Here is a 26,253-nt window from a genome sequence, read left to right as displayed (position 1 = left end):
TAAACGTTGTTAAATTAACCCCGAAAATGTACAATTTCTGATCTAAAATATGAAATAGTTATTTACATTACAAGCTGCGTAAGGAAACTTTTTTGTCGAGGTGGATTTGACGGGCCGAGGCAACGCCGAGGCCCGGCAAACCTCCGAGACTTAAGAAAGGAGTTACGCAGCGTGTATTGTATTACGTTTTTTCTGCTACCGACACCAGTAACACCAAAAAGTAATAATTCTAGTAACTAAAAAATATTTAAGAAATTATCAGGAACTCATTGAACGTATTCATTTCCGTAGCAACAAGATAAAAAAATTTGTTTACAAGTGAAGTTTTCTAATAAAAAGTAGTTGTTCAAAGTGAAAAATGAGTGATTCAAGTCATTTACAGGCAATAGAAGAAGCTGCCAATATTGCTTGCGCATGTCTGTTACCTGGGGTGGGATTTTGTTTCTATAACGATAAAATATCGGTATCTATAAAATGTGGTCGTCTTTTTCTTTCGCATTTGAAATTTATATTTTCGTCCTTGTCATTTATCGCTTCGTATCGTATCGGTAGAAACAAAATCCCACCCCTGAAAAATCGAAATTCCGTTATAATGAAACTTACAACGCATTTTCAATTTGGTATACATCACGAAACATTCAAGATGTTAATGAAACCGTAATGTTTGGTTATTTTAAGGAAAGATCCGAAGCCCGCAAGTCTCCTAGCAGTTTATGGTGTGAATATTCAATGCTGAAATTAACGTCGTGTCAGTTCTTCTGTTTGTTACCTCAATTATATAAGAAAATGTTGGAAGCTCATGCAGTTGATGAAAATGTGACAGTTACTAATTTTGAAATAACTTCAAATAATAATCCTTTAATAAATATTACTGAGTGTAGTGTTACAGTTAATATTAATAAATAATTATAAAAGAAACTATTGCTGTAAAATGAAATTATTGACATTTCTCTGACATTCTACTACTTTCATTACTTTTTTGTCCTGGCAGCGTAAGTAACACTTACGCCCTTAGTAACCTACTTACGGAGCTAGCAACGAGGTTGCCCTATTTACTTCACTTACGCTTACATCAGTGTCACTGGAGCAATAAGATTCATTTACGCTATCGGTAGCAGAAAAAATAATTTTTTTGCGCTGCCATAGTTGTAATTGACATTTTACGTTGACATGTGGCGTGTCGCAATGGCAATGAAAAAGGATCTAGTGCTGCAAAATACAAACGAGGAATTTAAGCTTTGAAAAAATAAATTGATTATCACAAAGTAATTACTACTAATTGATAATCATGTATCTAAAGTTATTATAACAAAAAGTGGCTCGAAATTTTAAAAAAGTGCAATTTAAGTTGTAATCTTAAATAGGGGAATTTGTTGATCAAAATTTGGATTTGTAGTAATTTGACAGTTGACACTATTCGATGGTTTGGTTTATGTTGTTGACAATTATTATGTTATTACTATTTGTTAGTAGTTCTTGTTAATTAAAAAAACCGTTTAAACTTGACGTTATTCGCAACCTCACGCTGAATCATAATCACAAGATTCTCTCTGATCTGGAGCCGCAAATAAAAATGTTTTCACTGGTAAGTATTTCAGACTTCTTGGGCTTGTGTCATTCTGCCGCTTTAAAAACGCTGTTAATTTATAAAATTTCGAATGATTTATGTTATGTTTGATGCCAAGAGGACTTTTCAGAACGGAATATATTGTCCACAGTGTGGAGGCTTTCATAATTTCCGACTTAATTTGGAAATAAACCACGAGCGTATTTTCAGAAAATTCGCGTATTTTATTTTCTTCGCACCACTTGATGAATTTTTGATATTCGGCTTCATATGGACCTGCGGATTTTGCAGGCAACAAATTTGCAGTTGCTTTATCTGCAATTTTCTGAATACGTGCACGATTTTCCATTTCAACTTTGAAATTCAAAATCTAGCCCCGACAAATTGACAGATTGGTATTTGACGTTTTTGGTAATAAATTCAATACCAACATAATTTCGGTTCAGTAATATTTATTCTTTTAGCGATTGAAAAATGTTATTTTTTCAAAAAGGCAGCGCAAAAAATATTGTATGATACTCGTGTGAAAACTCCATTGCATTACTCACTTACATACAGCGCTCGACTGCGTCTCGCGCCGTATTCCCGTTCGTAATGCAATGGACCGTTTTCAACACTTGTAACATAATAGTATATTTCATAACGAGTGTCGAAAGTGAAAGATATCATGCGAGTGCAGTTAGACGAACGAGGCGAAGCCGAGTTCGGATAAAGAAGCACGAGCATGATAGTCACTTTCAACACGAGTTGTGAACACTATTTTTTAGACGACTTGAACAAGAAAATAAGCATTATCTTTGTCTCCATAAAATGTTTAAAAACAAGCGACACCATTTTTTAATTTAATTCGTGTCGGCCACGAGCAAGTTGCTATGGATTCTTTACTGTTTTGAAAATTTAATTGTTTCGCCAGTTTTGTCATTTTGTCCAACTAGTATTGCACAAATGAATTTTAAGTGAATTTCTTAGAAGAATTAATGCAGACGCAGATGGATAGCGATAACGATGACGATGTTTTACAACTCACACCTCCATCAGTAATCAGTAGTTGAAGCGGCCAGTGAGAATACTTTGCTGTTGCTCCCATCAAAATCATTTTGGAAACATAACCCTACTAACTCTTATCATGCACCGTGCATGATAAATTTCATATCCGCATCGGTCTCTGCAATTTTCAACTTTCTAAAGTAGGCTACAATATTGATATGTGTCACTTTCAAGACAAGTCGTCTAAAAATAACTATTGCAATCTCATCGTGACGTACGATGATGTCACTGTCACGTGAGCTACCTGATAAAAGGTCACATTTTCGATTCTTTCTGTTCAGTTTTGATTCCGGTTTGGTAGCAGCAACATTGGAGCTTCGTTTTGGGTTAAAAATAGCACGTGTTCGCGAATTTCTAATTTATTGTTAATAAATATTAGCGAAAATGTTTTGTGTTAAGTGCTGTGAACACGAAGGAAAGTGGATATTTTTCCAAAAATGCCCGATTCTTTTTTAAATATGTTGTTAATAACATGCATTCGGGACTGATAAAGTACGCCTTTAGAATATACAAAGTACTGCGTTCATAATTCACAAAATACCGTATTCATCATTTTTAAAGTACGGCGTCCAAATTTACAAAATACGGTGTCCTTCACCCATGCTATCAAACCTTAGTCCTCTCTTTTAATGGCAAGACGCACTCCAGACCTCCTCGTATTGTTTGGTTCTTGCTGGGCAACAGCAACGAGCGAGCAAAGTCATCGCTCTTTGGTGGCAAACGTGGAGAAATTTGTATATTGTAACTTTTGTAATTGAAGCATTTTGTACTGTATATTGTATGTGTTACTAACTTAACTTGGGTCTTGCCAATTTAGCTCCAGTGGTGCAAATGCTTTGTTTTCATGGTGCATTTGCTTGGGTTTTAATTTTGCAACAGTGCATTCTTTGGTTGCGGGACTGAATTCTCCATGTCGTCAGACGCTCTGGCCTGGGGGGGTTCTGTTGGCCCTTAGACGCTGGGTCATCATCCTAAACGGATGAGGTTCATCATCCTAAAAGGATGAGGTCAGTCGGCCCTGTATCTATGCGGCTGCTTTCTCCCTTGGGCGTGTGAGCGCTGCGACCTATAGATTTCGTTCCGAGTTCCATCGGTGTGCTTGCTTGGGTTTTCATTTTGCAACAGTGCATTCTTTGGTTCAGAGTCTGAATTCTCCATGTCGTCAGACGCTTTGGCCTGGGGGGGTTCTGTTGGCCCTTAGACGCTGGGTCGCATCTCCTATAAGGATGAGGTCAGTCGGCCTTGGATTTATGCGGCTGCGTTCTCCCTTGGGCGTGTGAGCTCTGCGACCAATAGATTTCGTTCCGAGTTCCATGGGTGTGCTTGCTTGGGTTTTCATTTTGCAACATTCTCAATTTTTGGTGCAATTTCTTCCGGTGGTGTATTGGCTACTAACTTTGCATTTGTATTGTATCTGAATTGTATCTGTATCTGAAGTGTATTCTGTATTGTAGTTAGATTGTAGGTACCTGTATTGTATTTCCATTGTATTGTACTGTATAACGTTCTATCCCTCATTAACAAATCCTAGCCCTCTCCTTTCCTAGCGAGAGCTGCTTCAGACCTTCCCGTGGTTCTTGCTAAGCATCAACTATCGAGGACAGAAAGTTCAAATTCAAAACCAGCAAAGTTTCACAAAAATCTTGAAAATCGCTCGTTGGTGGCCAACGTGGAGCAAAAGAGACTTTTGTAACTCAACTAACTTTGTTAACTTTGTATTCTTAAGGAAACAAAAATATATTACATTTAATTTATTATTTACAAGGATAAATAATCATTTGCCACACCGATGCTCATTTTTAGATTAAATGCTCACAAAACGTGTAATACTTTTCACAATCGCACGGAAGAAATAGTTTTGTATGACACGTTAGTTAGGCGACAGGTTTGTCAGAAACGCCAACTATTCAAATTCATTCGACGCAAAATTTTTATTTTTACTTCCCGAGCGTAAGCAAAGGAAGTATTGTAATCTAGTCCGTCGGCCGACTCTCTACTTTTACGTTTTCTCGATCTTTCATGACCCCTAGAAGACGAAGAAATAGGTCTCCCATTTCCGTCTGTCTGTCCGTCCGTCTGTCCGTCTGTCTGTCCGTCTGTCCGTCTGTTGTCCCGGATATTTATTAGACAGAGAATCTCCGAAAGTACTGGACCGATTGTTGTGAAATTTTGTACTTATATTAAGAATATCATGTAGATGGTAAAACGCTAACCAAAATTAGTCTAATCATCCCCACCACTAATGCGATGACGTCACTTCAAAATTGTACATAGTAAATGGGTTTTCAATTGTATAAAATAACATAGTCCTACACATGTAGTTTACAACTCTGAATCGACTTTTCACCCGAAACGTCCAGATTTTTGGAAAAAAAATCAAAATTATAAAACAACATTTTGAAATTTAATTTTTAATCTGCTAACCAGAATGCTTTGAAATGTTGCAGATGTTTTAAGGCTATAAAGAGCATCATAAATCTTTAGTCAAAAAATATTTGCTTATCCCCTCCAAAAACTTGATGACGTCAGCTCAAAAGTTTGTGGAATAAATCATATCTAAAATGTACAAAATATGATGAGCCTGTACTTGTCATTTATCACTCCATTCATATTTTTTGGATTCGCATATACAGAGTGACTCAAAAAAATTAATGAATGCGTAAATATATTTTATTGATTTAATCAGGAACTACAAAACGGAATGCTCTGACATCTTGCAGATGTTTTAAGGTCATAAAGAGCATAATAAATGTTTAGTCAAAATATATTTGCTTATCCCCTCCAAAAACTTGATGACGTCAGCTCGAAAGTTTGCCGAATAAATCATATCTAAGATGTACAAAATATGATGAGCCTGTACTTGTCATTTATCACTCCATTCATATTTTTTGGATTTGCATATACAGAGTGACTCAAAAAAATTAATGAATGCGTAAATATATTTTATTGATTTAATCAGGAACTACAAAACGGAATGTTCTGACATCTTGCAGATGTTTTAAGGTTATAAAGGGCATAATAAATGTTTAGTCAAAATATATTTGCTTATCCCCTCCAAAAACTTGATGACGTCAGCTCGAAAATTTGCCGAATAAATCATATCTAAAATGTACAAAATATGATCAGTCTGTACTTGTGATCTATCACTCCATTCATATTTTTTGGATTTGCATATACAGGGTGATTCAAGAAAATAAATGAAAGCGTAAATTTATTTTACTGATTTACTCAGGAACTACAAAACCGAATGCTTCGAAATCTTGAAGACATTTTAAAATTATCATAAGCATGGTAAATTTTTGATCAAAACGTATTTGGTCGTCCCCCCTAAAAAAATTATGATGTCACCACAAAATTTTGCTGAAAAAATCCTATCTAAAATGTACAAAATATGGTGAGTCTCTTCTTGTGATTTATCATTCCATTCAAATTTTTTCGATTTGCATATACAGGGTGACTCAAAAAAATTAATGAATGCGTAAATTTATTTTATTGATTTAATCAGGAACTACAAAATCGAATGCTTTGAAATCTTGCAGATGTTTGAAGGTTATAAAGAGCATAATAAATTTTTAGTCAAAATATATTTGGTTATCTTCTACAAAAAACTGATGACGTCAGCTCAAAAGTTTGCCGAATAAATCGTATCTAAAATGTACAAAATATGATGAGTCTGTACTTGTGATTTATGATTCCATTCATATTTTTGAATTTGCATATGCAGGGTGACTCAAAAAAATTAATGAAGGCGTGAATTTATTTTATCGATTTAATCAGGAATTACAAAACCGAATGCTTTGAAATCTTGGGAATATTTTAAAGTTATTATAAGCATGGTAAACTTTTGTTCAAAATGTATTTGTTCATCCCTCCTAAAAAAATTGATGACGTCACCCTTAAATTTTGCTGAATAAATCCTATCTAAAATGCAAAAAATATGATGAGTTTGTACTTGTGATTTATCATTCCATTCATATTTTTTAGATTTTCTTAAGAGGTGGTTCAAAAAAATTAATGAAGTCAATTTATTTTATTGATTGAATTAAAGGCAACACTTATTATTAGTATTACACCCCAACCAACCCAATTTGGTAGACACAAAATTTGTTAAAGGAAAAACTCGGTTGAAACATAAGGGTAGCACGCTTATTTACATCGACTTTAACATTACAGACCTGCATTTGTTTTATGCGTTCACTTGATTCCGCGAATGTGAAATAGACATGTTTATAATCAACCAATTGTGAATTTCACCGTCAAGAATTAAAATAAAACCCAATGTTTTATATAATAAGCGGAAATCGAAGCAGTAAAACCGACGGTCGTTTTGTTTACAGTTTCTCTGTTTGGCTCTCACGTATGCTGTTACGCCTGTCATCTTAAATTAAGAATGTTTATACATACACGATTTTCAGTTGCCTCTGATACGTAGGTATACGTGAGTAAATTGTTTCGTTATTTTATTGATTATTACAAATCAATATTCAAACGACCCAATTCATTTTCCCGAAAATTTGAGAATATAATAATTTTATTCTTAGTATTACACTACATCTATCCCAACTGATATACGTGTCCTTGCAAAAATGTTGATGACGTCATCGCAATTTTTTTTTAAATTCCCACTACAAAAATGTAATGAGAAAAAAAACACAATAGGCATGCAGTCGTCAAGTTTCCGACAGCGAGGGAAGTACTGTCTAAACTCTTTAGACCAATTTTTTTTTAATCTTTTGGCCGTCTTATTTTTTATAAATTTTCTTACATATAAACCTTGTCCTGACAATAAGGAACACGTAAAAAAAGAATCGTCCAATTCGGTGCAGCCGTTCTGAAGTTATGAGCGTACATACATTTCGGCGATTCATTTTTGTTAATATAGATAGATGCATTATTATTTTAGAACAAATTTCATTACCATAAAAAAGGTTATACTGACTCGACCTTAAAAGATAGACATATGCTGTCGCGGACTTTTCTTTAGAACTTTTAGAGGGGAACAATTTCGTCATACATGATTTTTACGTAACTTTAACCGTTTAAGCAGCGTAAGCAACGGAAGCTGTCAAAGAAGGAATAATTTTCCCGTTTTTCCGAATTTTTCATTGCTACTTCGCTCCTAATGATCGTAGCGTGATGTTATGTAGCCTATATGTAGATATGATACATGGACTATCCAACACAAAAAGATTTTTTGAATTTGAACCAGTAGTTTCTAAGATTAGCGTGATCAAATAAACAAAAGCTTCAGCTTTATTATATAAGTATAGATTAATAAATTTTCGAAAAAATTGTTACCACAAAGCTTTTTTTGTGATGTTTCTAAAGCTTTGGTTGTACGTCATTTCATATCCTTAAAGAAAAATTAATTTCATAATTTCACAAAACTTAATAATGTACCGCTTCTAGTTATCTCGCAGTTAATTACGGGGTACCGCAAGGATCTGTGTTTGGATTCATTATTTTCCTTTTATATTTAATTTTTTTAGTAGGTATATACTTACGTGTTAAATATTATGACGAAAATTATGCTAGGTACATGAAGGGAAATGTGCTTAGTATTACTTTCAGAGATCAAGAACAGCCACTATATAGTATCACCTGTTGCGGCCTTAAATTCTATAGCAAACCTTCCATAAAATCACTTTATTTAATCGCATTTACCACGTAGGCAGTTCCTTGTTACTAAAAAGTGTTAAATATATCTACTGTTATTATATGGCATTCTAAAATGATAATAATTGCGTAGATCATAATTAGTATTATTCTTTGAATGACGTATGCAAACATAGATATTTATGTACACAACACAAATGTACCTTTATTATTGTTAACAAGAAACGGGATTTGTCTCGTTGTGCTTAAGGGGCGAAGTAAGTTCTATCTAAATACCTTTTTTTCTTGTAATTATTATTTTGGTTCCTTGTCCTATTTGTTTTTTGAGAACGTACCTAGATTCTTTCATTAATCTTTATTCTTTAATTTTGTTTTTTCAAAGAAATACGATACTCGTGCTTAATAAAAATTGATGAGTTCAATATAAATTTATAAATGTTATTTGCTTATAAACTTCATGATTTATATTCCCAGCTACCACTTTTGATTTATACATATAGCTGTGCTAATGCCACTGTTGTCGTCTTAAACATTAATAGGAGAAAATATCTGCATATAACTTTACTTTTTTATTTTTGAAGTAACGATTCATTTTACTTGGCGATTTTCTTCGCACAGTCATTAATGTCGCAACTACTAAATCACCCATAAACCCATCGATAACCATCACCATCTTTACACCTTCTATTTTATCACCCATCAAGTTAATTACTCGCGAAAATGTCCGTCCTTTCACCATCAAAATCTTCTTCTACGACACAGGTAACGAAAAATTAGACTTTCTTCATCTTCAATCTATGAAGAAGAGTGTGAAAGTTTACTTCGGTTCATGAGAATCCTTTGACCTTTCGTTTTTATAACCTGATAAGAGGAGTCGGAGTCGCGCGAAAATCGATTAGGAGGTGGATGAGTGTTCGTTGTGAAGAAATTGCGAAGAATTGTAGATTTACAGAAATGTATATCACGCTTTAGTTTAAATACGTAACGGGAGGAATCGATGGTATGAGGCTCAGTGGTCTAGGGGTATGATTCTCGCTTTGGGTGCGAGAGGTCCCGGGTTCAAATCCCGGCTGAGCCCATTTTTTTTCAGTTTTATAATACGAGTACAGCAAGTAATGTAATTGCTGAATGCATTATTAATGGGAATGAATAGATTAATTCTTGTTTTAACCAACTTTTCCTTTAATCGCTTTATGAGGAGAAATTTAATTTAATTAGAAACATGCATTTTCTCTCTTTCGCGAATAAGAGTGTCTTTTTTTGCTAACGCTTTGTTTACTTTGTATGCACCTTTTAAAGAGATATTCAAATTAATGACCATTTGCTATTAAGAGAAATGTTGGCGATTTTGTGTTACTTGAAATTTAATATAAACTGTACAATTATTGTTCATGTCTTGGCAAGTTTTTAGAGTTTTCTCAAGTGCATTTTTATCTTTTAAAGTTTAAATAATAAGTATTTGTATTATAATTTAAATAATATACGAAAATTATTTTTTTGAGTTTTGACAAATTTATAAAAAACTGTTCGAAATTATTAAATGTTTATCACTAACTTTTTGTTTATCTTGACGTATTGGAAATATTGAGAATTGCAATCAATTTGATGTTGTTTATTTTTGGCAAAATTGGATTTTTAAATTTGTTTAAATTTCAGTTCACGTGTTTACAGAATTACAACAAGCATTTTGTAACATAGTACACATCTGAGATTCCAGTTTTAACTTCTAGTCCTAGATAAATTTAAAAATATTAATTCTGCATAGGTACATGCAAATTTGGTAAATTTGAGTGAAAAGATGTACCAAATCTGGATTCCTAAATTTTTTAGTAAATCTACACATATATTACTCTTTCGTTTCAGAAGTTTTTGAAACACGAAATTTTGGAAAAAAACTTTGTGGTGGTGGTTCCACAAATATATTAATAATTTTTGCATTTTAATGTTTTTAAATTGCTCAATGAATTCGGTGTTTAACAAACTTACTGCACAATGAAACTGCAATTTTTGTCAAGTACCGTAAGCGTTTTTTGCATAATTTCCTTCTTTTTGTGTTAATTCGGTAATCTTCTTCTAACTCGACAATTCCTCCCAAACTTGTCATTTTCGAATAAGTGGGTCCGTTCTGTTGAACTTGGCCGTTCCCAAGGTTTCTCTTAATAGCTCCAGACAATGCACTTCATTTCTCATTGTCATTGTTCACCAGAAGCACCAATTGAGCGTTTGCCCCCTCATAATTACGAGAAATGCTCGTTTTTATTAATTGCCACCGGCTTAATTGCTCCTGAAGATGCGTGCTGATCTAAACGACCATCTCTGTGGGAAGACAGCAACTGGGAAAAAATAAAAATCGTTTATTCACAAACCCGACAATCTAGCCTTCCTCTTTCATTTTGACAAATTCCCCCGCAACGTCAAAATGCCAAAAAAGTTCACACCATCTGAACGCAAAAAGGCGTTGCAAAAAGAAACCGAAAACGATTCCTCGTCGTCGTCGTCCTGGGAAGAAAGAGACAAAATTATTAAAAAGAAGCAACAACGAAAAGAGGAACAAAACAAAAAGCGCGAAATGCAACTGGCGCGGAAAGCAGAAACTAAGAAGCTGCTGGAAGAAGAAACAGATCTTTTGAAAGCGGGGAAGATGTCTTCACAGAAATTCACCAGGGCTCAAATCAGGACGACTTTAGGGCCGGTGACTAAGAGTGTGAAGCCTATCCCATCTCTTCAGGAGAATGTGAATAGGGCTAAAGGTGAAGAAATGGCGGCGAGGAGTGTGGATGAGGCGATTAGCGTTCTTAAGGATAAAGAAGCAAAGGATAAACATCCTGAAAAGAGGAGGAAAACTGCGTTTGCCAATTTTGAAAAGAGAAGAATCAAGGAGGTGAGGAATGAGAATCCGGAGCTGAAGCTGTCGCAGGTCAGGGAGATGGTGTTCAAAGAATGGCAAAAGTCGCCTGAAAATCCTATGAATCAAGTGTAATTTTGCTGATTTAGATTTAGTTTGAAAATGTATTTAATAAAATTCTTGATGGATGGGCGTGTCTTGCAACACTTCTTCATTAAGATTTTCATTACAAAAACGTCTAATTTTATCTATTAACTCTTCCAATGTGTGGACTCTACTTTTATAAACGCTATCCTCCATCCATCCAAATATTGAAAGATCAAGTGGGTCAAGTTAGGAGATGGGGGGGGGGCTCTCTGCATTGGCTCTTAAACTTATGGGAAGTGGACGGGATATAGCGTGATGGGACAAAAGGAAATATATGTTTGTTGGGATTTTCTGGGAAGGTCCGGAAGATGTGACTTTTGAGAGGTCGTTAACAAGAATTCGACCCATGGTGGACAGCCGAGACAAATCAGCGCACCACAAAGAGTGACATTCGGACTTTGTTCCATTCTCGTCTTTAAATCCTCAACCACGTCTTCACTAACTTGAGGTTTCCCCGTCGGTTTTCCCTTAGAGACGCTACCAGTGTCGTTAAATCTGGCCACAATTCGCCGTATGTGCGTCTTCAAAGATTCTTCCTTGATGACAACAGGATATTTCACCAGATACTCGTCTTTACACGCATCTACAGAGTACACCCAGTCTCCATCCTCATTTAACACCCCATTACGATAATAGGACATGATGAATATGTTTTGCTCCAAAGAATAACCCATCCTAACCTGAAAAAGTTATTTGTAGCACTGACCATAGTCATTCCTTTGTGTTCATTACCTGAGATTATTTCACAATGATCTGAAGTTTTGTTAAAAATAAAAATACCAATATTAGTGTAATCATTTCCACAAAACTGTGAAAGGCGGCACATAATGTCAACAAAGTCATGGCCTTCCTTGACTACAATATTTTATGATGACCCGTATATTAACAACCATTGATTGTACGTCATAGTATGAAATTAAGGTGATTTCTTCGCAATGCTTCAAACCTATGCTATTGCTACCTCCGCCAGGATATGCTGTAACAGAAGATCTCTGAAAGCAGTGGCTTGTGTATCAAATGAAACAACTGAAGCAAACCTCGAAAACCTCTTACGCAAAAAAACGGATTTGTATCATGGAGTGTTGCAACAGCGAAAAAACGGAAGTCGATAACGTCGATCTACTAAATTTCTTGAAGAACCCAACATTCAAGAATATGATAACAGAAATTGTTGAAGAGAACATTATGGTTCTCCGAGATGAGATCAAGGATTTAAATATGCAAATTTGAAAGCCAGCAACATCGATCTAATCACGATGCTTACAGGCAACAGCAGTTTATGCCCGAAACAACAATCACCGGTTCGAATTTCAAGAAATCCTGCAGATGCATTTTCACCAGCCGGGACAACGTCATCAATAAACAACCAAGCCTCCATAAGCAGGAAAAACGGCTCCTGTAAAAAAACATTCAAAAGAAAAGGCCATTGTGTAGATGAATCGTTAGTTTCCACACAAGATACAAAGGCTGATGAAGAATGGAAGTAAGTTCCTAATAGGCGTAAAAACAAAAATGAAAGTGTTATCCGTAGCAGTGGGAAAGCTGCAGGTGGTCTTAGTGCAGCTCCTAAAAGAGTTCATGTCTACGCTGGAAATTTTCGCTAGATACCACAACTTAAGCCATCGAGAAATATTTGCAGTCGCTTTTTTCGAACCGAAATCTTTGTGTTGTCAAGTTTCCGTAACGGAAAGAAGCTAAAAGTGTGTCTTTTAGAATTAGCGGTGATTTCGATTTATTCCAAACAGTGAAATATGGCCTTATTAAACGATTTTAATATTTTCGCTTAGGGGAATCAGAGTCACCTGAAGTCATAAGAGTTTAAGCAAAAAAATATACTTCCAATTCACCCGTAATAATAACGATTAATGTTTTCCTTTCAATATTCAGTCTATTGGCATCAAGATCCATGTAATTGTAACCTTTTTGCACAGAGAAAATTCAGTTGAAATTTTATTTGTAAACGAACATTGGCTCTTATGAGGCAATTCACTTAGATAACTCTATTTTCGGAGTACTTTATTGCAGAAGTTTACGGGTTCGTGGTAGCGTTGCAATATTTATTCACAGGTCACTTTAATTATGGACAACCCTATATGACAACTTTTAATGTTTTGTGGTAATTACAGTTTGTAAAGATCTACTGCAGGAAACTTTGACATGTTTGCAAAAAAAAATGATAATGTTATTAAGTAAGAATGTAATTAAACACAGTATAATTGTGACAGCGGACTTTAATGTCAAGTTAACGTTAATGACAGTGGGTTATTTTGCACTAATTTTGAATCTACTCATCTAAATCATTGATTGGATAGTGGATGTACTAATATTTTTTCAATGAATTTTTGGTAGCTGTACATAACCTACTAGTTCTGACCACAGGGATAGTTGTATGACACCAGTGTAAGTCTGATATTACAGTTTCAGATACTTTTTATCGGCCTATTACCGAAGAAGGTCTTTTTAATCTATATCGTTGCATTTAATTGGTATTTTGTGAATGATCCTAATGTAAACATAACAGTTACCTTAATGAAAGAGACTTGGAATATTTTCCACTTAAGAACTAATCATAAAGTATCTGATGAGATAAAATAGTTTAATTTCGAACTTAAACGTTTGCGTAATAGTCTATTTCCACTTTATCTGCTACACAAGGGAGGGAGAATTGATAAGCATGTATTTATTGTCTTCAGGAAAATATACAGGCAGCAGTTAATGAATTCTAAAAAAACAATTTAAATCACATTATGTTTCGAGCTCACACAACAAACACAAAGCAATTTGGAACATTTTAAATAATACCTAACATAAATAAAGGAGTTACAATGATACATGAAACATTACATGCTGACGAATTTAATAACAATTGAGGAAAATTTATTAAAATCAGCTCCTCAGAATGGAGAAGGAGAACCAAAACAAGTCTCGGTGTACGTAATTTACCATTTAGTTTCATGAATTTCCGTTCAGTGATGTCAGAACGGGAATTACAGGTCTAAACAGTTCTAGATGTATTGACGTCAGCAACAATAACTCTATAATAATTGCAATTTTGCTGAACTTAATTTTAGTTCCATTAACTCAACTCTTTATTAGATGTAAAAAATATAATACCTTTCCAGTTTCCGAAATTTTCGAAAGATATTGTAATGTTTAAGAAAGAAATGAGAAAGGACATAAACAATATCAGTTATCACAATATCAAAAAGTTTTCGCAATGTTGTTAAAACAACAAATTTAAACATTATTTGATAGTAATAATCTATTTCTAGGCAACACTACGGTTTTAGAAATTACGCTTCTACTACTGTGCACTTCTCACTACTTTCGCAATAATAGTACCTATAGGAAACAATTGGTTCATCAGTCCTGTTCATCTTATATCAGTTACTTCCGGTGTTCCCTAAGGATCTGTTTTGCGACCGTTGTTATTTATTATCTATACCTACAGGTGCTCAAACAATACATTTTATAATGTAACAAAAAACTTAAAAATTATTTACGGTGAATCTGGCAGTGGCGGTTAATTTTTCAGGTTTTTCGATCGGTATTTCTAAATCGATGTTTTGTTCTTGTAAATGAACATCAGATTGACGTAAACAATTTTTTAATATTTTTTTTCGAATTTAGACTTGTGAACTTAATATGTACCTACCGTTGAGTTGGTATACCATTTTATGAGCAACCTGTATATAAATGATTACCCTTTTTGGATCGAGTTGTAACTTTCATTTTATTTGCTGATGGTACCATTTCACTATCAAATAATAGTCTTCTATAATTAGCTCTGGACTAACAACTGGTTGAAGAAACAACTTTTGTAAGGTTTTGTTTAAATCAGAATAAAATTCAAAGTATGCTGTTTATCGTAAGGTAATCTAAGGATCTCAACGAACCTGTCAAAATTTTAAGCAATTATTAGACTCCAAGCATTTTGAGAATCACATTTAGATTATATTTGAAAAAAAAGCTAAGTTTAAATATTTACTTAGACAATTGAATAATGAGGTTAGCATTAAAATTTTTCTGCATATTTACAATGTACACAGTAATATTACATAGCAATATCACTTATGCCATTCTTAGGAAAGATTATTATAAATTTGCATTTATTAATCTAAAAATCATAAGTGTGTCATGTGTAGGTAGGTATACATCTCATAATGTTTGCTTTACATGTACAAGAATTTACCTGATTATCGTGTGTATCCTATTAGATATTAAATCTTTATCGCAGTGATTTTCTAAGACTCAGTAAATTGAGAAAGCTAGAGTGAAGTTTTATAATGTGCCACCCATGTCTTCGAAAAACATGCATTTTAAGTCATTTTTCTTTTCATTGGAGGAATTCATTGATTTCTCTCCTTTGTAAATGTAATATTGAAATTCACTGAAATTTTGCATTTTTTGAAATGGCTCATCTCTATTTCTTCGTACTCTAGGGATTACGAAAGGTCGAGAAAACGTAAAAGTAAAGAGTCGGCCGACGGACTCGATTACAATACTTCCTTTGCTTACGCTCAGGAAGTAAAAATATAGAACGATTTCAGAAACTGCTACAAAAAGAATTTTGGAGTGATCAATAATAATAATAATAAATCGGGATTAAAAGAATTCTATTTTTTTTTTCAGTTATACAGGGTGTCTCAGAAATAAGTACATTAATTTTAACCAGTAGCAGAACTCGTGAAACGGAACAACTTTTTTATCTAGCATTTTTTCGAAAACTCAAGTCGAATTTCGAATTTTCCCACCCATATATTCACGAGCCGTCTATGTTCACCTTAAATAATAACTCAAATAATAACAACACTACAACAATGAAGAAGGTACCCTAGCAACCGTTTTGACACTGACAATCATTTTTATGTCAATGTTTTTATTAAACGTTGTCTCTTTAAAGTTTGTTTGGCAGAGATTTCTAATTTATAGACGAAATGTGTTGAAATGACTTTGTTTTCAAATCTGGAATGCACCGATATCGTTTTAACGTACGGTGAAGCTCGGGGAAACGGCACTCGCGCCCAACGAATTTTTTCAGAAAACCGCCCAAATCGTCGTCTGCCAAATGTGCGCAGTTTTAAGAACGCTGCAGCATTTTCGAGAGTACGGATCTTGTAAACCTGCACCTCAGGATCGGGGTAAGTTACGTAGTAATAGAATTGCTAATATTGAAGAGTCTGTTTTGAAGAGTGTCGAAGCTGGACCGGGCACTAGCACGTATCACTGTCTAGTGTGCTGTATCGGAGAGTAGTATTTGGAGGATACTCAGAGAACAAATGTACCCCTTTCAGGACCAGAAAGTTCAGTTATTGAAACTAACAGACTTACCACGTAGGCAAAACTTTTGTAAGTGGGTTAATAGAAAAATAAACGAACAAGCAAATTTTGTATCTCTTATACCATCAACTGATGAGGTCGGTTACACGAGGTAAGGTGTTCAACACCCACATTTGGGCCGATGAAATTCCGTACGCTATTAGGGAGCAAAATTTTCAATTTCTCTCTAAATGTTTGTCACATTGACACGATTAGGAAAATACGTATCCTAGTAACTGTTTTTGACCATACATTATTAATTATAATAATTATTAGTGTCCATGGGTGACTAAGGATCCATGGGCGGGTAACCTTAATTGGGATATAACTTTAACAATTTTTAACTTGATAATTAAAAAGTTCTTGACAAAACTCTACTAAAAAAAGTTGTTGAGTTCAATGAGCTCTATAACTGATTAAAATTAATGTACTTATTTCTGAGACACCCTGTATACTATTTTAATTTGGAGATTCTCAAAATAAGGGAAATAAATCAAATCAAATGCCAAATTCAAATATCTTACTAAATATTTGCTTGTCTAGCACTGCAAATTAATTTTTTTGAAAACTGTCATCAAATGTTGATATTTTCGTTAAATTTTTAGTGGGCAAAGTGATTCTTTTCTTGTCACATCACCGTGAAACACTTTTTCGTTCTAGAACGTAAACGAAATGTCAAAAACTTTGTAATTTTTTGAGAACTTATTGGTAATTCTATTAACTGAGTGTACTTTATTAAAGCAATTAACAATACAATTATTATTACAATTATTAATACAATTTATCATTTATTTTTCTACATGTAAATTGAAAGTCCCGATGTTGCAGTTGGTTAAATTGATGTATGACCCAGTTCCTCTAGTTATCGTAGCTTCTATTTCTGGAAGTCCAATGAGGCTGCTGCTGTAATTATTCAAGTTTACTCCGCAGGTTGTATTATTGGTAACTTCCGTGAGCTCTGCTGAAAATTGTAACATTTTATTTGCTATCGAAATTTTATTTTGTATAGAATTTTCTGTATATGTCTCTGCTACCGTAGTAGAGCGCCACCCCCATGAGATGGTTGTAATATTTGCTCCTCAGTCGGCTAACAGGGTGGCGGAGGAACGCCTGAAGCAGTGCCCTGTATAATTTTCCGGGTGATGCAATTTGAGATACGTTGCTATTCTTTTTGGTACATTTTTTATTTTGTTGACGCCAACCACTTGATTAACACATTTTTCCCTGATATATTTCACAAAAATCTTTCACTGGTAGTAACTGCCGGACGTAAATCACGGTATTTTCGCAAGATATGGTCTTGACGTGAAATCACAGAAGTTCTCTGACTATGAATTTTAGAGTCGGGAATTCTTATAATGATGATTGAATCTTTATTTTCGTCATTTTGAACTGTTCATCTCTTCTACAAGTTCCGCAAAAGTCAATTATTAAGATGACCTGAAAAATGGGTCAAAATTATGTCAATTTGGATTACCTTATTACCAATTATCAGATGCCTCTTGTAAAAATTTCTCTATTTCTTCTTTTGTTAGAATCTTCGACTTTTTTGGTCGCTACCCAATTGACATATTTTTCAAATATGGTGTCAGTTTCGGAAATTTTGCTATATTTACATTTTCTTTAACCTTCAGTGTACATTTTAATATTGAATATATCGACCATAAAGTTGGCGGTGCTACCATTTTTATTTTATGCTCGAAGTATGCCAATAATACAGATTCGGACACTTTTTGGATTTTCTTGGAACTGCACCACTCTTTGAATTCCGTATAGGCAAGTTCGGATTGTTTTACAGATTTTTCTCAAACACTAACATTTTATACTGTTTCTATGGTTCATAAGAACTCGTATGTTAACTTTGATTTAAAATAACGTTGTTCTTTTAAAGTACGCTGTCAATGGCAACGTATCTTATAGCTTCTTAAAATACGATTTCGCAAATTTCAAGTTTTTTATTTAATCTTTACAATAATTATCACCAAAGTTAAAAGTACAATTATTAAAATAAACATTTTGAGCGGTGTTCTTGCTAGTACTAGAGCTAGAACTGGAACTGCCACACGCTTCACTGTAACTTAGGTTCGTGGGCTTGTCCATAACGATTTCATTGTCAACTAATTCATTCGGTACCAGCTTTTCATTTCCAAAAACTTTTTGAGCAATTTTCACTCTTTCTCCAAAAGATTCTTGTATGTAAGATTCTGCCACTTTGGTCGATTCCCACCCGCCATCCCTCTTCAACGAAGCAATGTCTCCGCCTGCATTGAATATAAAGTTACTTTGAAGAATAAAGGTAATCATTACAATACCTGCGTTAACCAGGAGAGTTGCCGAACTGCGGCGAAAAGAATGACCTGTGTATTTAGCTGGATTTTCCAGTTTGAGGAAAGTTGCAATTTTTCTGGGAATTTTTCCAAAGGTGTTAATTCCTACATTTTGGCGAGTACATTTACCTTTATAATAGTGTAAAAAAAAACCTCAATGGTGAATTTGTGGATCGTAAAGAAACATAACGTCGATACAAATCAATGGTATTAACACCAAAGCCTTCATTAACTACACTGAATCTTCTTTCTTTGTGGGTTTTACTGTCAGGTATAACAATATTCAGAACATTACCACAATCTTGTATATTGTCAAATCTCATAGCACACAATTCGGCCTTTCTGCAAGCTCCGGCAATTCCAAAGATTAAAGCAACCTACACGATTTCATATGTATAAAAAATACTTCTTATTAAGTAATTCTTACCTTCTCGAATAAATATTCTCCGTCATCAGCTTCTTGCAAGAAAGTTTTGATTTCTTCTCGTGTCAGAACGTTGGATTTTTTGCCACGATAACCAACATTTAATTTTTTTATATACGAAATAACAGCACCAAATTTTTCTTAACTACGATCTTGATTTTTAAACTGTCTATAAAACACTAGTTGTCTTAATAGCTATTGTAGTATCAATTGCGACACCGCACTTTGTGCCGTTTCGAAAACTTCTTGTGGTAACTCATTTTTACTTTCAAAACCTCGTTCAGAACTTATTTTTTAATAAAACACTATATAAAATTACAGCTCCAAAACGAGTTTTTGAAACAACTGATTTTCATTGTTTGCTACGTTGCTATGGATAGTCTTGATTAAAAAATTTACTTGATTTGATTTCCTTGCTTTGATTTTATTGGATTCTCGTAATCCTTTTTTGAGTTTCCGCTAATGTGGAGCTGTGCAGTTTTCGAAAAAACGTTGTCTGATACTCGATTGCGAAATTCATTAGTTTGCATTCTCGAATGCAAATGTAGCATTTCGCAATCTAGAATCAAAAATAACTATTTTCCAATTCCTTGTACATGTACTTTTTAATAATTAAAAAAAAAAAAAAAGAAAAACGTACTTTCCGATGGACTTAATTAATTAGGACAAAAGTTTTTAGAAGCTTGGTTTTACATACATCATACGTGTATTATTTGTCAGCCTTTTTCGGTTCCAGTTTCTTCGCATCACAGAGCTAAATAATTAATTTATTCTAGTAAAATTTTAAATTTGAGTTACTTGTTTTATGACATCTGACCTTTTGGCTTTCTTATTTCAAAATGTGAGGTTGGAAGACTTTTATTAATCAAGGTTTTGATAGAAAGCCATTTTTTTGCAAGGGATGTTTAAATTTTGAATTTTTTGACGTATGGGCAAAATTCTATTTTGACTTGTCAGAGGTGTCATTAACAGTTGGTAGTTCTGCTATTGCCACTGTACCTATTAGATGTTTCTATATGTGAAATTTTATGTTACCAACACACAACAACAGGTGGTAAATTTGTAATAATAGACGTATATTATATGTTACTAATTGTTACATCGTCAATAATAATTCACGGTTTACTGTTTACTTCTACTACCTATTTATTCGTCAAACATGACTTTATCTTCTTGAGGATTTCCACTTCTAGAACGCTGTTGCCCATGGTCCCCATGATCCAAACTTGCTGAACATCCTCACATGTAGTAAAAGCGGAGTTACAGGTCACGCTACTAATTGTTTTAATTTTAAAGTACACAGTTCCACTAGAATCCTAAGTTATCCGTGCTGACCCCTGATTGTGCGTAACCGGTAATCCGCCCCTGTCCCTATTCCATCCATCTCCAAGAACTAGCCTCCATAATTTCTTTTCCTCGAGGCCCCGACTGCAGATCAAAAGCCAACCACATTCTCTCCGCATGTCCGATAATTACAATCATTCATCCCACGTTATATTATATCCAAGTATCCCGCATCGGTGATGGCCGCTTACGACGGAGAAAAATGCCAGAGAAAGTGCAACAAAATCATTCGGTTTTCAATTTCTGTAAGCAAATAACCAATAATAATAGGTAATTGACATTTTTGACGCTACTATGTGGAGAAACTGCAAGGATGTGGTGACTTTGATCCGGTCTAGAAATGATGGAAATTGTGGAGAAAAAAGAGGTTTGGACTTTTTGCTTCTTTGGAGTGATTTGTGACCGTGAGGTTTTAATTGAGCGAGTAATTATGGATTTAATTAGGCTTTTTATGATGTGGTGACTTCAATGACGGGTTTTGTTGGTTAGACGACTTGTTTATTTATGTGTGGGGGATCTGTATTTGTTTTCTAGAAGTGGCAATAATGTAGGTTCGGCGCCCCAAATAAGTAAAATAAATTTAATAACTAGACATATTATTTCTCTAAAATAGTGGAATTAACTACATTTTGAGTTCAGGATTCATTTGTTCATTCCTTTCGAAAACTTGACCACGTCAGCAGAAAATATGTATTATTGAATAAATACGACTTTAAATGTGTCCCAAAGCATGTATCGCTACTTACGTTGTAAAATTTTATATAGAGAAATAATTTGAGAAATTAGATAACAGATTTTTCAGAAATTTTGGCAACGCCCTAACATTAACCAAACCAGGTTTCTTTACCTCTAGACAGTTGATGAATTGCCTTAAAAAGTAATAAATACATTTTTACTGAAAAATACGAGCTGCTATGACTCTCCAATCTCTTGAAATTTTGGAAACACGATTATGTTACGCTCTAATCTCTAATTATGGTACACATAAAAATTATTGAATTTAGAAACAGCTGACAAATTGTAGGATTTCTGTGTTCATCGCGTCCAAAAATTTGATTAGGCCGTCTGAAAATTTTGTAAAGTCAAACTTATTTGCAATGCTCAGAATTGACGTTTCTATACATATAGTTTCTTCATAACGCCTGTTTTCTAAAACTGTTTGGACAATCTATTTTATTAATAGGAATTATTTCGAAAACGGCTTACCACAAGACACAGTGAAAGAATTTTCATTGCGTCTTGTGGCTCAGACTCAAATATTAATCAAAATTTATCTTGTTATAATCACTTCTCGACCTTATGGCTCAGATTAAAGTATAGTAAAAAGTGTAGTGTCGTAGTATTTACAGCCTTCAAACAACGGATAACATCGGGTGAAAATCTTTTATATATGTATTTTATGTTTAAAATATGTGTGCAGCATGTTCTAATAGTTCGGTGAAGAAAGATTAGGCATTTGTCAAGGCTCAATGAAAAACTTTTTTGAAGAAGTTTGATAGATTGCATTTAGGGCTACAATTTACAATAATTTTTTATTAGACGAGATTGTGTACTAAAGTTGTATTTTTTTTAAATAGAACAATCTATGTATTTCTACAAATATAAATTCTTTATGACAAAAAGGAAAAATCGCAAACTTAAAAAGTCGAGAAATTGAAAAATCTAAACCCCGAAAAATCGAAAAATTGAAGAACTGAAAGATCGAAACTTTGGGAAGTCGAGAAATGGGAAAATTAAAAAAATGATTAATTATTGAGAATTCGGAAAACTGAAAATTCAGAAACGTCAAAATTTGAAAAACTAAAAAATATTGAAGAATTTGAAAATCGAAAAGTCGAAAAACCTAAAATTGAAAACATTGAAATATTCTAAAATATAAAAATCAGAAAGAATCCCAAAATCTAAAGTTTTAAAATACAAAAACTGAAAAATCAACACATCGGGAAATCAAAACTCGACAATTAAAAAAATTAGAAAATTGATAAGTGGGATAATTTAAAAATCGAAAAGCCGGAAAGTAAAAAATCGAAAAACTGAGATATCGAGAAATCAAAAAATCAAAAGAACGAGAAATCGAGGAATTGAAAAGTCGAGAAGTCGAAAGATTGAAAAATTGAGGAACCGAAATAGGCCAAAATCGAAAAGTTAAAAATGGAAAAATTTATAAATCGAGAGATTGAATAATCAAAACAACGAAACATGCGAATATCGCTAAATCGAGATCTCAAAAAATTGAAAAATCGAAAAATTAAAATATAGAAGAACTGAAAACTCGATAAATCGAAAAATCTAAAATTTAAAAAACGAAATTGAAAAATCCAGAAGTCGAAAGATCGAAAAGTCGAAGAAACGAAATATTGAAAAAAAAAACTAAAAGAAATTTCCAAAAATTAAGAAATTAAAAAACTGAAAAATTGAGAAATCGAAAAACCAAAAAAACAAAGTCGAAAAATCGAAGAATTGAAGAACTGAAAAATCGAAACTTGGACTAGTCGAGGAATATGAAAATCAAGAATAGATTAATTGAGAAATCGGAAAACTGAAAATTTAGCAACTTCAAAATTTTAAAAATTGAAAATCAGAACTACTAAAAAACTGAACAATCAAAAAATCCAGAAATCGAAAAATCTAAAATTTAAAACATTAAACAATTAAAATATCGCAAAATTGAAAAATCGAGAAATCCAAACATCAAAAAATCAAAAAATAAAAATTCGAAAATCTAAAATTTAAAAATCGAAAAACTAAAAAATCGATAAATTGAGAAACTGAAACTTCAGAATTTAAAAAACTGAAAAATTGAAAAATCGAAAGAAAAGTTAATAATTGAAAAATTGATGAATCGAGAAATTGAATAATCAAAACATCGAAACATCTGGATTTGATAAATCGAGAAATCAAAAAATTGGAAAATCGGAAATTTAAAAATTCGGAAAAGTGAAAAAGTGAAATATAGAAGAACTGAAAACTCGAGAAATCGAAAAATCTAGAATTTTAAAAATTGAAAAAGTAAAACATCGAAAAGTAGAAAAATTCAGAAATCGCAGTATAAAATAGTCGAAAAATTGAAAATTCTAAAGTTTAACCAAAAACTGAAAACCCAGAAAGCAAAAAATCGAGAAATAAAAAAATCCAAGAGACCAAAAATCGAAAAGTTGGAAAAACGAATTATTCAAAAATTCCACAACTGGCGAAATATCCAAAAAAATTGAGAAATTAAAAAATTGGAAACTTGAAGAATTGAAGAAGTGAAAAATCGAAACTCTAGGATGTCGAGAAATAAGAAAATAAAAAAAAAGGTTACTTCAGAAATCGGAAAGTTGAAATTTTAAAAACTTCAAAATTTGAAAAACTGGAAAATCGAAATATGTATTTAGATATCGTAAAATTGAAGAGGACAAAAATTGAGAAGTCGTATCTTGAAATATCGGAAAATTGAGAAATCGAAAAATGAAAAAATCGAGGAATCGAAAATTTTAAGAATGGAAAAATTGAAAAAGTCCAAAATTGAAATATTGAAAAATTGAAATATTAAAAGTTGAAAAATCGACAAAGTGAAAAGCCGAAAAATCTCAATCGAGTATAGTATTTATTATAAACCACAAGTTTAGGACTGTTACTTTTTAACATTTAAGTAACATTTATTCGACAAAATTGTAAGATGACAACATATACTCTGGGGGGGCATCAACGGATAAATCTTGACTAACAATTTAACATGCTTCCAATAATAGTACGTAAAAATTGGAAAATGTTGTTGAATTTTTTTTCCAAAAATCTTGACGTCTAAAGTAAAAACTCAATTCGGATTCATAAACCGTAAACGGAGGATATAAAATTAAATTACAACTACTATTGTAAAATTTGGAGATTACGTTATTTCATTGTTGGTGACAAATTTTGGTGAGCGTTTTACCATTTGATAATACAATTTGAAATGTAAATTTTGTCATTCGAGAACATTATGTATTAAATCGTTAACATTTTCAAGAATTTTATTGACTTATTTGTCGTCAAGTCCGACCAGATGGTCGAAAAAGGTTAGTTCTTTGTAGTGGATGTGTATCAGATCAGCTCTAACAGAAGCCTACTAATAGATAAATCGCTTAGAGTCGATATTGGCCTGAGTGCGCTCTGGTCTGTAGATCAAACAAGTTCTCAGGCGACCACTGATAGCATTGAATTCATCATCCTGTATAAATAAGTTAAATAATTAAATGTTTGAGAGTTGCCATCAAGTAACGTTTCGGAATATATCTGCATCTGTAGTTTTTCTAAAGAATCTAGCAAACATAACTAATTTCATTAGAAAAAATGAAGTTTGTATTAATAAGTTCAATATCTTTTTTTTTTTCAATGTACCACGTTATGAATTTTATGTTTCGTATGTGTCAGGATGATAAATAGATGTAAATAAAATTAATTTTAAAATTAGATTGAGGTGTTGAATTAATAATAATAATTAAAAAAAATGTGTTAATAGATAATAAAATATTAGAGGACTGACTTTATTTCTTCCTTTGGTTTTTTTTTAAATGTAGCTACAAATTTGGTTTTTCTTTCAAAAAAATGATAAAAATAAAAATAATCTATATCCATCCCACTAAACAGAAAAAAAAAAGAAATTGGACATTTTACCAGTTATAAATAACGACTTTTTTTATTAAGCTCGTAACATGCGAAATATGCCTCCTAATATTGTTATATGTTGTTAAAAGAATTATCAGGAGAAAATATAAGTAGAGAAAGTCAAATTGCAAGAGTTAAGTCATTTGATGAAATAAGTAGTTTTTTATTAAATACACGTTAATGAAAAAGACATTACACATTATTAAATGAATTAGTATTTTAAGGATATAACTGAAAAGTGTTTTAGAATTCGTCGTATGGTTGGTTTCTCTTGTTGAAATCCCTTTTATATATTCTATTTAAAATTAACCCAAAGAAAAATTAATTTAAAGAAGTAAAAACGTATAAAATGCTAATTATGTTTATGTTTAATATTAAAACTTAAGATTTTAAATTCTACCCACGAAGCATCTTGCCATCTCCACTATTTCCCGGAATGGACAAACATTTCTTCTTCACGAATGTCATACAAAATTTTGTCCGTCACTATTTTAAAACTGTTTTTAAATTCAAAATATAAAAAATTCTCATATATCATATCATAACCTATAATAATTTGAATAACCCTATATACTGTCAGTTGGCCTGGCTTGCTTGGAAATACGAGTCGATTTTTACGACAACATGGTAGTAATGTTGACTTTGAGGCAATGTTCCGGCAGTAGTGTTAAACTTATCGTCTCAAAGGTCTATAGCTGTTGTCCATCATAACCTGATTAATGAAAGCAATTATCCATCATACTCATCTCAATCAAATATTACACAAGAAATGAAACCTTTTAAGCACAAGGTGCCCTTGAAAGCAATATTAAAAAAAGAATTAACCTTCCAAAGACGATACTAAATATGTCAGCAAAAACATCTCTCAAAAGAAGCCAAATTTAATGAGTTCACTGCCTAGTCGCATCATCACACTGCAGTTAACGCCTTTTTAGTTCCATCGAGGTTACATCTAATTTAAATTGACCCAAGAACTCCAAACGTGACA

General features: G+C 33.0%; 1 protein-coding gene, 1 long non-coding RNA gene and 1 other non-coding gene across 3 annotated transcripts; all 3 read left to right on the top strand.

The window, feature by feature from the left end:
- The first annotated feature begins 568 nt into the window (after positions 1-568).
- Positions 569-918, top strand: LOC135142409 (uncharacterized). The gene is made up of 2 exons (XR_010282520.1): positions 569-620; positions 679-918. It is a non-coding gene; the product is annotated as an uncharacterized LOC135142409 (long non-coding RNA).
- An 8,318-nt stretch (positions 919-9,236) lies between these two features.
- On the top strand, positions 9,237-9,308 carry Trnap-ugg (transfer RNA proline (anticodon UGG)). The gene has a single exon. It is a non-coding gene; the product is annotated as a tRNA-Pro (tRNA).
- A 1,341-nt stretch (positions 9,309-10,649) lies between these two features.
- LOC135141946 (coiled-coil domain-containing protein 124-like) lies at positions 10,650-11,210 on the top strand. The gene has a single exon (XM_064073559.1). It carries the CDS (start codon positions 10,650-10,652, stop codon positions 11,208-11,210), a length of 561 nt encoding a protein of 186 aa, XP_063929629.1.
- The last annotated feature ends 15,043 nt before the right edge of the window (positions 11,211-26,253 follow it).

The sequence above is a fragment of the Zophobas morio genome, unplaced genomic scaffold, assembly GCF_036711695.1.
Source record: "Zophobas morio isolate AGI-343-1 ecotype UQ-CSIRO unplaced genomic scaffold, CSIRO_AGI_Zmor_V1 ptg000046l, whole genome shotgun sequence".
NCBI lineage: Eukaryota > Metazoa > Arthropoda > Insecta > Coleoptera > Tenebrionidae > Zophobas > Zophobas morio.
Note: the sequence above shows the minus strand (reverse complement) of the source record. Positions and strands in the feature narration are given on the sequence as shown.

Coding starts and splice junctions, on each gene's coding strand:
- LOC135141946 (XM_064073559.1), top strand. CDS start 10,650: ATGCCAAAAAAGTTCACACCATCTGAACGCAAAAAGGCGTTGCAAAAA.